Here is a 13,063-nt window from a genome sequence, read left to right as displayed (position 1 = left end):
CAACTAGATAGGGGAAGATCTGACCCCCCTGACATCTGAGGTAGGCCGCCGCCACAGACATGCACTTTGTGAATACCCTGGGAGCTGTGGACAGGTCAAATGGAAGGACCGTAAATTGGTAGTGCTCCTGCCCAACCATGAAATGGAGGAAGCGCCTGTGCCCCTCGAATATATGAATATGGAAGTACGCGTCCTGGAGATCAAGGGCGGCATACCAGTCCCTGGGATCCCGGGAGGGTATGATGGAGGCTAGAGAGACCATGAGAAACTTGAGCTTTACCATGTATTGGTTCAAGCCTCACAGGTATAGGATGGGCCTGAGCCCCCCTTTGGCCTTTGGGATAAGGAAATAGCAGGAGTAGTACCTCTTGCATTTAAACTCCGCTGGCACCACTTCCACTGCTCCTAAGCCAAGGAGCTGCCCACCTCCTGCTCTAGCAGGGCCTTGTGAAAGGGTCCCCCAGAAGGAACAGGGCGGAGGGTGGTTGGGCGGGGTAGAGGTAAACTGGAGGGTGTAGCCCTGGGAGACTGTGTTGAGGACCCAACGGTCTGAAGTCATATGCAACCACTCCAGGAAAAAAGCACTCAACCGGTTGGAGAAGGGAAGCTTTATTGCTGGTGGATCCCTGGCATGAACTGGCAGGTCGCCCCCGGGCGCCCAGTCAAAACTGCCATTTTCCCGCCTGTTTGCCCTTGGAGAACCCAGGCTGGGGGGCAGATCGGGACTGCCTCTGCAGGCATTTCTTATAGTCCTCCGATTTTTTATAAGGAGGTTCATATTTAGAGTGAGTGGCCTGGCTAGGAGCCTGCTGGGGCTTAAACTTAGGCCTAGCCAAAGCCGGAACATATAGGCCAAGTGTCTTTAAGCATAGTGCAGGAATCTTTCAGGTCGTGCAGTTTCACTTCTGTCTGTTCCGCAAACAGGGCCTTGCCATTAAACGGGAGGTCCTGCAAGGAGTTCTGCACCTCACTGGACAGCCCAGACAGCAGGAGCCATGATGCCCTCCTCATGGACACCGTGGAGGCCATGGACCTCACAGTTGTATCCCACAGCATCCGATGCTGCCTGCAGGGTTGCCCTGGCGACTGCTGTACCCTCCTCCACCTGAGCTTTGAACTCCTTCCTGTCATGCTCCTGGAGGGAGTCCTTGAATTTGGGTTGAGCGCCCCACAAATTGAACTCATACCGACCCAGGAGAGCCTAGTGGTTCGCCACCCTTAACTGGAAGCTTGAGGACCAACAAACCTTTCTCCCAAACAAGTCCAGCCTCGTTGAGTTTTTATTTTTCAGATTGGGTGCTCGTTGACCCTGCCCTCCCTGTGGTTGACCGACTCTACCACCAGGGAGCAGGGTGGGTGTACAGGTATTCATGCCCCTTGGCGGACACAAAGTACTTCAACTCAGCCCTATTAGAGATGGGGGCAGGGAGGCCGGGGTTTGCCACAAAGCGTTCAAAATCTTTGCCACCCCTTCATGGAGTGCAAGGGCCACCCTGTCTGGAACGGAGGCCAATAAGATGTTGAAGAGGGACTCCGAGGGTTCCTCCACCTCCTTGGCCTGAAGGTTGAGGCTTGATGCCGCCCTTTTCAATAGTTCCTGGTGGGCTTTAGAGTCCTCCTGTGGGACAGAGGGAGGAGGGGCCGTAATCTCCTCATCAGGGAAGGGTGAGGAGGCAGGTGCAGCACTTTGCGTGCCCACCGGTACCGGAGGACCCACCACTTGGTTGCCCTCTGGGCACGGCACCAAAGATGCATGTCCCATCGACTCCTTTCTGGGAGGTGTTGGGAAAGGGAGGCAAATGGATGTTCTGAGGCTCTGACTATGGAGCAAGCCCCCACCGGGGTCTGCGTTGGCGGCCACGCTGCCCACTGGTACCATAGTGCCGGCCACGGAGCCTGGTGCCACAGCAGGCTGTTCAGCCTTACTGAACTGTCCCATCGATTGACAACTATGAAGGGAGGCTGGGCTGGTGTACGACCTACTGCTATCCCTGGACCAGGAGGAGGAGCGGTGGCGTCGGGAACAGTGCTGACCATGAGACTGTAATTCCGAAGAGGAGGAATGGTACTGTCGATAGTTGCTCTGTGATCGGCTCCGGCAGATGGATCCATGATGGTGAGGCGCCGACGATCGATGCCCGGGACTGTGGGAGCGGTGCTGTGGCAAGGTCCTGGAGCGAGACGACGAATGGGAACAGCATCGACGCCCGTGTTGCGATTGGCTATATTAGCCGCTCGGAGACGAGGACCTTCGGTGCTGTCTGTCTTGGTCTCGATGGGGCCCGCTCCTCGATGCTGAGTGATGCCTGGAGCCCCTGTCAGTCGGAACCCAGCCAAACAACCTGGTAGGGGTTAACGGTGACTGGAGTGGACTATGCACAGGATGGTCATTGATCAGCGAACGGCATTGGGAACATTCCCTCGACCGTGAACGGTACCGAGCAGGGGGCGACTGCAGAGATTCAAGCAGTGGCTTGCCTCTGGACCGGGGAGCCAGCGGTGGCAGTGCCCCTGGTACCGGCAGGGACATAAAATCCCGGGCTGCATGCAGGGCCTCCGGTGTGGAGGGCATCTGGACAAGCCTGCTCTGAATGGGCCGGGCTACCCCACTCGACCTAAGTTGGAGTTCTGGAGGCTGATGGGGACCGAGGACTGCCCAACAGGGGTCTAGCCTCTACCCGGGTCTTGCTCCAGTGCCGCGGCGGAGAAGCTGCCTCTTAGCCTTCTTGGTGTGCCCTGCAGATGGGGAGCGGTGCCGACTGGTAGATGGCACCGAGGGATCACCGCGCACCAACACCGCGGTACCTGGTGCCAACTTGGAGCGGTGCACTGGTGTTGGGGTTAATGCCAACTCCATCAGAATAGCCCAGAGCAGAATGTCCCTTTCTTTCTTGGTCCGAGGCATGAAAGACCTGCAAATCTTCCAGCAATCGCTGAGATGGGTTTCCCCCAGACAGCATAAACAGTCTGCATGCGGATCACTCACTGGCATCGGCTGCCTACAAGCGTTGCACAGCTTAAAGCCTGGGGCACAAACTAAACTAATCTAACTACTTCAATTACAGGTACTACTACAATGAACGAACAGAAGTTCTAGAGGAAAGCTGCAGACAAGCTGGAGCAGAGCAGTTCTGATGCACCTTCACTGGTGGCAAGAAGGAACTGAGGGTTGGGGGAGTGCGCAGCACCCTTTATACTATGCCATGGATGCGCCACTCCAGGGGTCGCTAGGGGCGCTCCCCTACGGGTACTGCTAGGGGAAAAACGTAGCGAGCATGCACACCTATTGTGGAATACACATGAGCAATCACTCGAAGAAGAAAAACTAGGTTTCTTTGGCAAGAGCTATTCACCAGTGTGATCATTTTAACAGAAGAGGTAGTCAAAGGAACATCAAGGCATGAACATGCAGAAACCTAAACGGCTACTGCAATCTGAGTGACAGAGAGGACAGACTATCTTCACAAAATTCTATTAAATAAAATATGAATTTTTCAATCATACAAAAGGGCTAAATATGTAATTATGCATGACTGGAGTAAATACTGCAGGCCTACACCCATGGCAGACAGATTTTAGAAAAGATTTTTGTCCTGTTTTACTATGTTTCCTGTTGTATGCACAATGTAGTCCATTAGCAAAACCAGATCTATTGCCAGAATTTGAAAATCCCAACTCCAGGTATTAAAGCAGTTAACATGGGCAAACTCATCTGTGGGGAAACTAAGCAATTTCATAGCCAGTTCAAGAAATCCGAACTAAAATGGGAGCTAAACCTCTCCAGATGCATATGCGATAGGCAAAGGACAAAAAGCACACTTTAAACAATGTAATTTGTTTTTAAAATTTATATTTCAGAATATTTGGAGTAGCATGCAGAGAAGAAAACTTCAGAACTATGAACTGTCCTACTTGTAATTGCTCTGCATCTTTCAAAGAGATATTGCAAGCCAGCCACACAATTACTTTTATTTTAAATCACTCAAGGAATCTTTTCTTAGAAAAAGATAGAACAATGAAATTTTCCCTTGCAACAAAGCCAATAAGAAAGCATGCAGTTATGAAATATATTGGACAGAAAAAGTGAACTATTGTAGAGAAATGGAATGGGACACTTACACAGTGGCTCTTTCTCAGGGGGTCCTGAGGTTACTATGTTCTTAAACCATCTAGACTGAATAGCAGGCTGGGAAGAAGGGAGCCACAAACAATCCACCAGATGACAATGCTACACAGTGTAGAGACCAGCATAACTAGGAGCCATCTAGAAAGGGTTGGGAGGGGGAGGAAAAGATGAACAAAAATTCAAACGGGAATGCTGTTGGTGCATTTTAGCCAGTTACAAGTTTTAAAAAAGCAAATGATCCTTTAAACTGGGCCAAGCATTTCCTCCCTTTCTACTGTTACAACAGTCATGCAACCATTTCATGTGGAAAGTTTTATCCATGTGTTACTTGGGACCAACTTAAACTAGATTTTGAGAGAACCTGAAATAACCCCACATCGGCTTTCAATTCCAAGGAAAGTCTACTGCACTATCTTAAAGAGAAACAAAATTCTGAAATAGCTTAATACAGCAAGAAACACTTGTTGCCCTCTCTTCAACCATATTAGCAATGCAGGCTAGTCAAACTAAACAGTCTCGCAAAAAGAAAAGGAGTACTTGTGGCACCTTAGAGACTAACAAATTTATTAGAGCATAAGCTTTCGTGAGCTACAGCTCAGTCTCGGTGAGCCACTGGATTCACTACTTCTGCTTCACAGCTGTATGTTGTTGTAATATCAAAGCCATAACCACCTACTAAAAGAGCAAACAGAATTATACAAAATATCCAGATGGTGAGGATCAATTGCTTTTCTACATTCAAAATTACAACTACTATTCAGTAGGTCGTTACCTCAGGGTACAACATATTTCTAACTATAACACACATACAAAGGATCCATTCATCAAGGCATAGAGGATTTATGCAAGTAACATTTATAAACTCTAATGAGCATTACACACAAATCCCCTGTGCCTTAATAAGAAAATAACAGCCCTAGCTCTTAATCCCCCCCCCATTCTACCTTTTTGTAAACAAAGCGTCTTACACTAAGGAAATACAAATCACATTCTGCTTTCTTCCTACTAATAACCTTGCTGTTCAAATGAGAAGGCTTAATTAGGTGTAGGAGAATCTGAACTTAAAAAAGTCTAATAGCTATTTAATCTGGAAGGACACCCTACTTGATTAGGACAGCAAGAGAATATTTCTGTAGTATTGTTATTTTGGGAGTAACAAAATTGATTACATATTATCACTTAGCTTCTTGATGCAAATTATTTCACTATGTACTGCCACCACATGTGATGTAGGGTATTGGGAAGGGGGAAGTCAAACTCCCCAGAATAAAGGATTTAAGATAATTTTTTTCTTTCTAACCACAAAGCACAGTACATAAGGATACTATTAGCTTTAGTTCCTTTAAGTTAAGCTTATGGAAAGGCAACCTAACTATTTTTGATTAAAACAGTCATGTTATGAAAAGATTTTTTCTACAAGCTTATTGAATAGAAAGCCTATAAACCAGCAAAGAAAAAAAAACATTTAATGAATCAACATGATGGTTATGAACGTGTTCTGTATCACACAATGAATACTCATTCCAATGGTGATTCTGCAGATGCAGTTTGTTATGTGAGAGAGGGATAATGCTTATTTATTATGTTATTTGACTTTAGAAAAGCGGTCTTCTTGCAACTGGAGTGTGAAGGAGGTAGGCACAGGCTGTGTTTAAGTTAACTATGTCAGGTGACTCTGGCTCTAGACCTAATTTTGCAACATTTTGTAGTTTTTATTTTCTTCTTTATTCACAACATATTCTATAGTTAGCTAAAGATGTATTTTTGTTGTATAAAATCCTTTATTTACACTTAAGTTAAAATATTTATATTTTTATGCATTTATAAAGGTACTTAACACCATCGTATCTAGGCACCAAAGCAATATTTATTTGATATACAGAATTAGCTGTCTATGGTAATGTAATGGAAAATACACTTAGGACATGGATAAGACAGACAAGTTTGGGTGTTTTAAAGATATATTCCTTTACTGTTAGATTTATGTACATTTTTTACTGCTATTTGGCTCCCTGCTTTTCTGATTCAGAAAAGATCACCATGTGTGTCTTCTGTAGAACTCATACCATTTTTTTTTTTTGTCAGTCCAGCCACAGCACAGTGATATGAAACAGAAGAAAGGAAGGCTAAGTCCAAAAAAAAAAAAAAAAAAAAAAAAGCAGCTGGCAATGGGTCTCAGCATGTAGCTCCTAGGTGCACAGACAACCAGGGTAGAGACTAAGTTTCCTTTGTTCTTGGGCTCAGGAGGCATGGTGGCTGTGAAATCTAACAGTAATGATGAAGTAGATAGTAACAGCCCTGGCCATTGTCTCTCTAGTTTTGATAAAAGAAGAAGAAAAAAAAAGAGTTCCCCTGCTGCTGCAGAGGCGCTTGTATTTCTCTCTTACTAGATGTGAAGGCACCAGGAGAACTATCTATCCTGCAACTGTCAGCAACAGATGCTAAGGTCAAGGTAGATATGTTGCTTCCCTTGCATCTGATGTTGCATTGTCTACCAGAAACAACTGATAAGTAGCCTGTGGGCAATGCCCTCTTCCTAGCCTGTAACCAGTGTCTTGGGAGCATCATAGGTACACACATCCCCTTTTGAATTTATCCAGTGAGAGTTCTCTTGAAGTTTTACTATTCCTTGGCTAGGCATATACCAGCAGTTCATATAAAACTAGCAGCATCTAGGGAAGAATCTTACCCCAGAAAGATAAAATCTATAGAAGTTAAAAGTATAAAACATTTAAAAGAGAAATAGTTTAATCTTCTAATATTTATTTTATACTTATTTTAATAAATTAACTACACAAATTGAGTCAGTTGAACACTACACCTTATAAAGAATGACCTATTTTTTTTTTAAAAATACCATGATACTGAGTTTAAGGAAGTGTTTGTGTTCTAACAGACTGTGCTGTCAAGAACATGCAGATACACAACAAGGCTAGTAGACACATGTAGCATATACTGGCAGTGGGTCATTCTGGTGACAGAGGAAACAGATAAGAGAACGAGAAAAGTTGAATACCATTGTTTAGCCAAAAAAAATCAAAACAAAACAAAAAAAAACAACCAAACAGTCACTAAACCTACAATGAATTCATGTTTCCTTTAATCAATCCGAGCATAGCCTTTCCAATGAACCTTCAGAATGGGCAAAATGGAAGACACTTCCCCCTCTCTCTTTTGGTATTTATACACACAAAAAGTTGACTTACGTTAGTGGAACTGTGGCTGCAGCCTTTGCCTGCCTTTTACTTTTCAGGGCACGAAGCTTATCACCTTGTGTTACACAGTTTGCATCATCTTCATCACTGTACTGGATAAGTAAACAAATTGTAAGACAAGGATTTTAAGTTTTTACCCATTAATATTGCAGTTTTATTTTAAAAATTATAATGCACACACTTCTTCAAGAACAAAATTTGCAGATGTAAATTAAAGCACATTTACTTGTATAAATACAATTATATCTTCCCTAACTCATAGTTACTGCATTTAAATGTGCAAACATTAACTCATGAGCTATTCAATCAATGTACCACCTGATTTTGAAATATTGGAAGTATTTTCAACAGTGCTGTTTAGAGATAGCATTATCTTGGTTTCTATTCTTTCTTGGAATTCACATCTCTCTCTTTTCTTATACTTGGCTTTTAAAGACCACCACATCTCCTTTTACACTGAATGCCAGTGGCTAAACAAAGGTATCAGACAGTGTTCTAGAAGTCAGTTGTCATGGTAGGAAAAGGGATTTCAACACTAAAAAAAAAAAAAAAGCATATTTGAAATAGAACAAGGATACTTCCGCTTGCGAACTTCAAAACCTTGATTTGTGTCTGTTCTAATATTTACCTAGTGAATGAAAAAGTTTAAAATATAACAATATGCTCCTATTTCAACTGCAGCATGCACTTCCATCTTTCACACTTGCTGTCCATATTTTTTTGTCCCCAGATATTTTAGTATGAAACGGAACATAGCAAAACATACAAAAAGAATCCGACATCTTGAGCTTTATTGTACCCATAGCTTTGTCCACGTCCTAAGAGGTCCTCAACAGCAGTTAAAATATTTACAACAGCAGAACATGAGGACATTTACCAGTTCAGTGTCTTTTCTGTTGGCTCTCCGGTTTTTTGCATCATTAATTGAAATATCATCTACTCCTGTGAGGATTTTTGTAACAGCAATTTTACGATTTCCCTTTAACTTTGCACGGAAAATATCTCCTTCTGTCCAAAGTTCTGTCTGTTTCCTATTATGGAATGGAAAAGATAACCATGTTATAACTTTCCAGAAATTAGCAGTGTTGCTTGCTTTGTTTTTAAAGGAACCAATTTCTAATTTTTCTATTAAAATACAGTTTTTAATTAGCTTTCCAAATTATTGATTCTAACACAGTAACAGTCTACTTACTCTACAAGGAAGTGCTGCTGTGGTCCAATTACTGAGCCAGGTCTATTTATTCTAATCCAGGCAATGGTTTCAGCAGCTGTCATCCTGTAATGCTTCATAATATAACAGGCTATAAGTGTACCAGTTCGGCCAAGACCAGCTGTGTAAGATACAAGATTCTTTTTATATACATATTTTTACACAGAGTTTAGTTTTAACTAAAATCTTAAGAACTAAAACTAAATCACTTGTATTGCTGTTTCTATGATTGACAAATGTTTAATTTCCCATCTTACTAAATCTATCGCTAGCCAAACTTACATAGGGAGCAGTGTTTTCAAAAATTATGTCCAATATTTGTAATGTAACTTATAGTTTGAATAAAAGTATTACAATTTTAGGTTTAGAAAGTGACTTTCCAGTATATCACAAATATGCTTTTGAAATCAAGCCTTTCAAAGTCAGCTGCTTTTTATGTACAGGAACAAATTATAAAAACAGTTGTCTATAGCACTATGCATCATAAAATACTTTAATATACAAATAAAATTTGCATATGAACATAATATTAAATGCTCAACTAAGAGAATATGAACTCAAAAATTGCCTTAAAGTAAGATAACTACCAACGCATCCCCTTATCAAGATTTATAGGGGGAAAAAAAGACGGGCTTTGCAGCATGCCCTAAGGATAAACAAATCCAAGTCCCTGTCAACAGTCCTCTCCCAATTTAACTTGCCAGGGAAGAGGAGAGAGAAGTGTGTGAAGGAAGAGAAATTGGCTCCAGCTTAGGTGCCTGGACTGATCACAACTGCTGCCTGGGATGAGAGACTGTTTGGTGATCAAGTCCTAAACTATTTAGGAATTTACTGATCAACAACATCTTCAACTCTACCTAAAAGCGAATAGACAGGAAAGGCAAATCATGCAGCACTGATATAAACAGACTTGAAGGAATTAGATTTTTATTTTTCGTAATTTTGATGGATGAAATCAATGCTTAATAATTTTTTTCAATTTTTATCAATTTACAGTTGTGCAAAGTTATAGGGGAGGAGGTCAGACAAATATTTGACGACAGTAGATACTGAGATTCAAAAAGTTAAAGCTTTATAACTGCCAGAACATCAATTGTTAATATCATATGTCAAAACATAGTAAATATCCTTAAATCAAATTCTAAAGCTCTCAAGCAGCATTTTTCTTCCTTTGCCCATCTGTAAATTTCTATCATCGATGGAAATATTTTTTCAATGGCTTGAGTGAGTATAGCAAAAATCAATGTTAACCAACATTTACCAAGACAAATTTCAGTCTTCCAAGCCTAGATATGTGTGCTTTGAATGTGCTCCTAATGTAAGGTTGGATGTAAGCCTTGCTCAATAATGAACACTGTGTGACATACACAAAATTATCACCTCCAGTCAACAGAAGGTCTCCTCCTGGCTCCCAGACCAGCATAATTTTTCTTGGACAAAGAAGGCAGGAGGGATTTCTGCTGTGCTTGTGTCTCATCTGGGCATCTATGTTTACCTTGTAGAAGGCTGAATAGGGCTTGAGGACATGCTCAGTACAGTTATGTAGGTGCTCTGTAGAGCTAGAGAATGTTCAGGTATTTTGTCAGCAAACCTCTAAAAAGCTTTATTAAATCTGTTCAAATGATTATTTTAAAAGGCTTATAATTTACCCAGATTTGGCTAGTTATTAAAGAAAATAAAAGCAGCTAACACTGTACCAAATTTATAGTTTCTGCTGAAAAGCAAGGAGATGATTGGAAAAAGAAGTGTTAACATTGACACTAGGAAAAAATAGGCTTGCAAATCTCATAAGCAGCTGAAAAGATCTGCACAAACACACAAACAGCTGAAGCAGAGAACAAGCATGGAAGATATCAGCCAAAATGGTTACAGTCTGGCTAACTTATAATCAGTTGGAAATAAAGGCTTATGATGCAAAGTGTCAGTTAAACTTAACTAACTATAGGCTTTGCTATCAACTCTCAACTCCAGCTTGTAATATGAACTATGCTTATAACATACCTTTGCAATGAACTGCTATAACACCTTCAGCATTTTCACAAATATTTAGGAATGTTTTGACTATAGTATCACTAGGTATGCTTCCATCAGCAAAGAAGAGGTCATAATGCTCAAAACCAGCATCTGAAAATCGTTTGGCATCATACATTCTTTTGTTAAGACGTATTATGGTAGTAACCTTGTGTCTTCTGAAATATGGGAAATAGGCCTCAGGAGCATGGTGGGGATAACCTGCAGGCAGAAACAAAGGAACTAGTCATGAAAATTGCACATCCAAATGAAAAACAAAAAACAAACAAACATGTAAAATACCTTATTTTAAAAGTTATGTCCAATAGAAAAATTCCATTTTCAGTCAATTTTGAAACAGTCTAATTCAAATACGGCTAAAGAAAGTCTTGGGCTTTTTTAATCGCCAAGCGTTCCCCTACTCTATCCCCAAAAAAGCTAAGAAAACATACCATCGGAGGAACAACTTTTTAAAAATGATAAAGTTGCTGTTACACATAACAAATCAATCAAATACATAGTAGTAGCATATGGGTTTGTGTCCCCAAAGCATACCATTTTCAGTTTTACTTCTTGAATGAGGTCCACTGAAGGCAACGAATTTGTTTGGTATTATCCAGTTAAAATCCCCATTTTCTGCTTTCTGTCAAGAGAAAATGCATGATTTACCATTATCTCTATATTTCAGGGCAAACTACGGCCTGCAGGCCACATCCAGCCAGCCAGCTGATTTAATCCAGCCCTCGAGTTCCCACTGGGGAATGGGGTCTGAAGCTTGCCCCGCTCCCGCGTGTCAGCCAGGGGTCAGTGGCCGCTCCCCACATGCCTCCTGCGGTTCCCGGAAGCAGCAGCATACCCCCTCTCCAGCTCCTATGTTTAGGGGCAGCCAGGGGCCTCCGCGCGCTGCTCCCGCCCCCACATAGGACCTGGAGGGTGGACATGCCACTGCTTCCGGCAGCGGCATGAGGTAAGCGCAGCCCAGAGCCCGGACCCGAGCCCCTCCATGCCCCAACCCCCAGCCCTAATCCATTTCCTGCCCTCCAAACCCCTAGATCCCAGCCCAGAGCACCCTCCTGCACCCCAGCCCCAGCCACACCCCAGAGCCTGCACTCCCAGCTGGAGCCCTCACCTCCCCCCCCCACACCCCTGCCCTGAGCACTCTCCCACACTCTGAACCTACCCCAGAGCCCTCACTCCCTCCTGCACTCCAACCCCAATTTTGTGAGCACTCATGGCCCGCCATACATTTTCCATACCCAGATGTGGCCCTTGGGCCAAAAAGTTTGCCCCACCCCTTCTATATTTGCTTCAAAAGTACAAAGCCAAATACAAGCCCTGTCAGTGTAAGCACATTTCCAGTCTGCCCTTTGCGTCATCAATAAAATGCCAAATGCTCTCAACCTCTCCAATATTTTTCTTTCTAAAACAAACTTCAAGTGATGCAATTAAGTCCCCCCCCCCCAATAGAGCCACACCTGGATTTTTTTTTTAAAGCTTTTGTAAATTGTCCCATTTCACCTTTATCTACTTGATTAGTAATTACTTCATGCAACTCCAACAAGTCCTGAGTTTTCTGTATAGATACATGTTAGGATATAGATATTCAGGCCTGTCTGTAAAGGCCTATACTCTAAGAATTTAGGTGTATTCTTATCACCTAGCTAGTTATAGAGGTATAAAAGAAAGAATCAAAATCATTGTCTGCCGGTGTAAGGGGCCTGCTCTTACTGTGACAGTCTGATGCCATGTTCTTAGGCTAAGGCCTTTGGCTAAGCAGCAGAGGCAGCCATAAGCAGGGAAGCGACTGGTCACATCCTCACATTCCAAACTAGTCACACTGAAATAAGGTGCTATTGGGCCGTTAGGAATACAATCCTGTCTTGATAATTCCTGGTTTCAGAGTAGCAGCCGTGTTAGTCTGTATTCGCAAAAAGAAAAGGAGTACTTGTGGCACCTTAGAGACTAACAAATTTATTAGAGCATAAGCTTTCGTGAGCTACAGCTCACTTCATCGGATAAATGCATCCGATGAAGTGAGCTGTAGCTCACGAAAGCTTATGCTCTAATAAATTTGTTAGTCTCTAAGGTGCCACAAGTACTCCTTTTCTTTTTGATAATTCCTATCACCTCCTTGATAATGCCTATCACTTCCCAGAGAAAGGGAAGTGCCTAGAAGATGTAAAAGGAAACTTAGGGTACGTCTTCACTACCGCCTGATCGGCGGGGAGTGATCGATCTATCGGGGATCGATTCATTGCGTCTCGTCTAGACGCAATAAAATCGATCCCCAAATCAACACCTGTACATCACCTTGGCAGGAGGAGTAAGCGGAGTCGACGGGGGAGCTGCTGCGGTCGACTTGCCGCCATGAAGACAGCCAGATAAGTTGAACTAAGATACTTCTACTACTAAGTTGCATATCTTAGTTCAATGCCCCCCGCCCCAGTGTAGCCCAGGCCAAAGTTTAATAGCATCCTGTCTGGCAAGAACTCACTTTTCAAT

The 13,063-nt window shown here is 42.7% G+C and overlaps 1 protein-coding gene across 16 annotated transcripts in view; it reads right to left on the bottom strand.

Moving 5' to 3' along the window:
- CDC14B (cell division cycle 14B) overlaps positions 1-13,063 on the bottom strand; it is a 79,653-nt gene that overhangs the window by 23,272 nt on the left and 43,318 nt on the right. For 12 of the 16 annotated variants that reach the window (XM_038401223.2, XM_038401224.2, XM_043515189.1 and 9 more), the window contains 5 exons: positions 11,117-11,204; positions 10,553-10,783; positions 8,534-8,672; positions 8,219-8,372; positions 7,333-7,433 (listed from right to left, as the gene is read on the bottom strand). In XM_038401223.2, the coding sequence (XP_038257151.1) occupies positions 7,333-7,433; positions 8,219-8,372; positions 8,534-8,672; positions 10,553-10,783; positions 11,117-11,204 (713 nt within the window). Of the gene's footprint in view, positions 1-4,119; positions 4,265-7,332; positions 7,434-7,460; positions 7,877-8,218; positions 8,373-8,533; positions 8,673-10,552; positions 10,784-11,116; positions 11,205-13,063 lie in introns of those variants that run through there. The other 4 variants (XR_006281686.1, XM_038401226.2, XM_043515188.1 and 1 more) reach the window with 2 other exon arrangements.

This window comes from Dermochelys coriacea, chromosome 5 (genome assembly GCF_009764565.3).
Source record: "Dermochelys coriacea isolate rDerCor1 chromosome 5, rDerCor1.pri.v4, whole genome shotgun sequence".
NCBI classification, from domain to species: Eukaryota; Metazoa; Chordata; order Testudines; family Dermochelyidae; genus Dermochelys; species Dermochelys coriacea.
The sequence above is the reverse complement of the archived record's forward strand: the minus strand, read 5'-3'. Positions and strand labels throughout refer to the sequence as shown.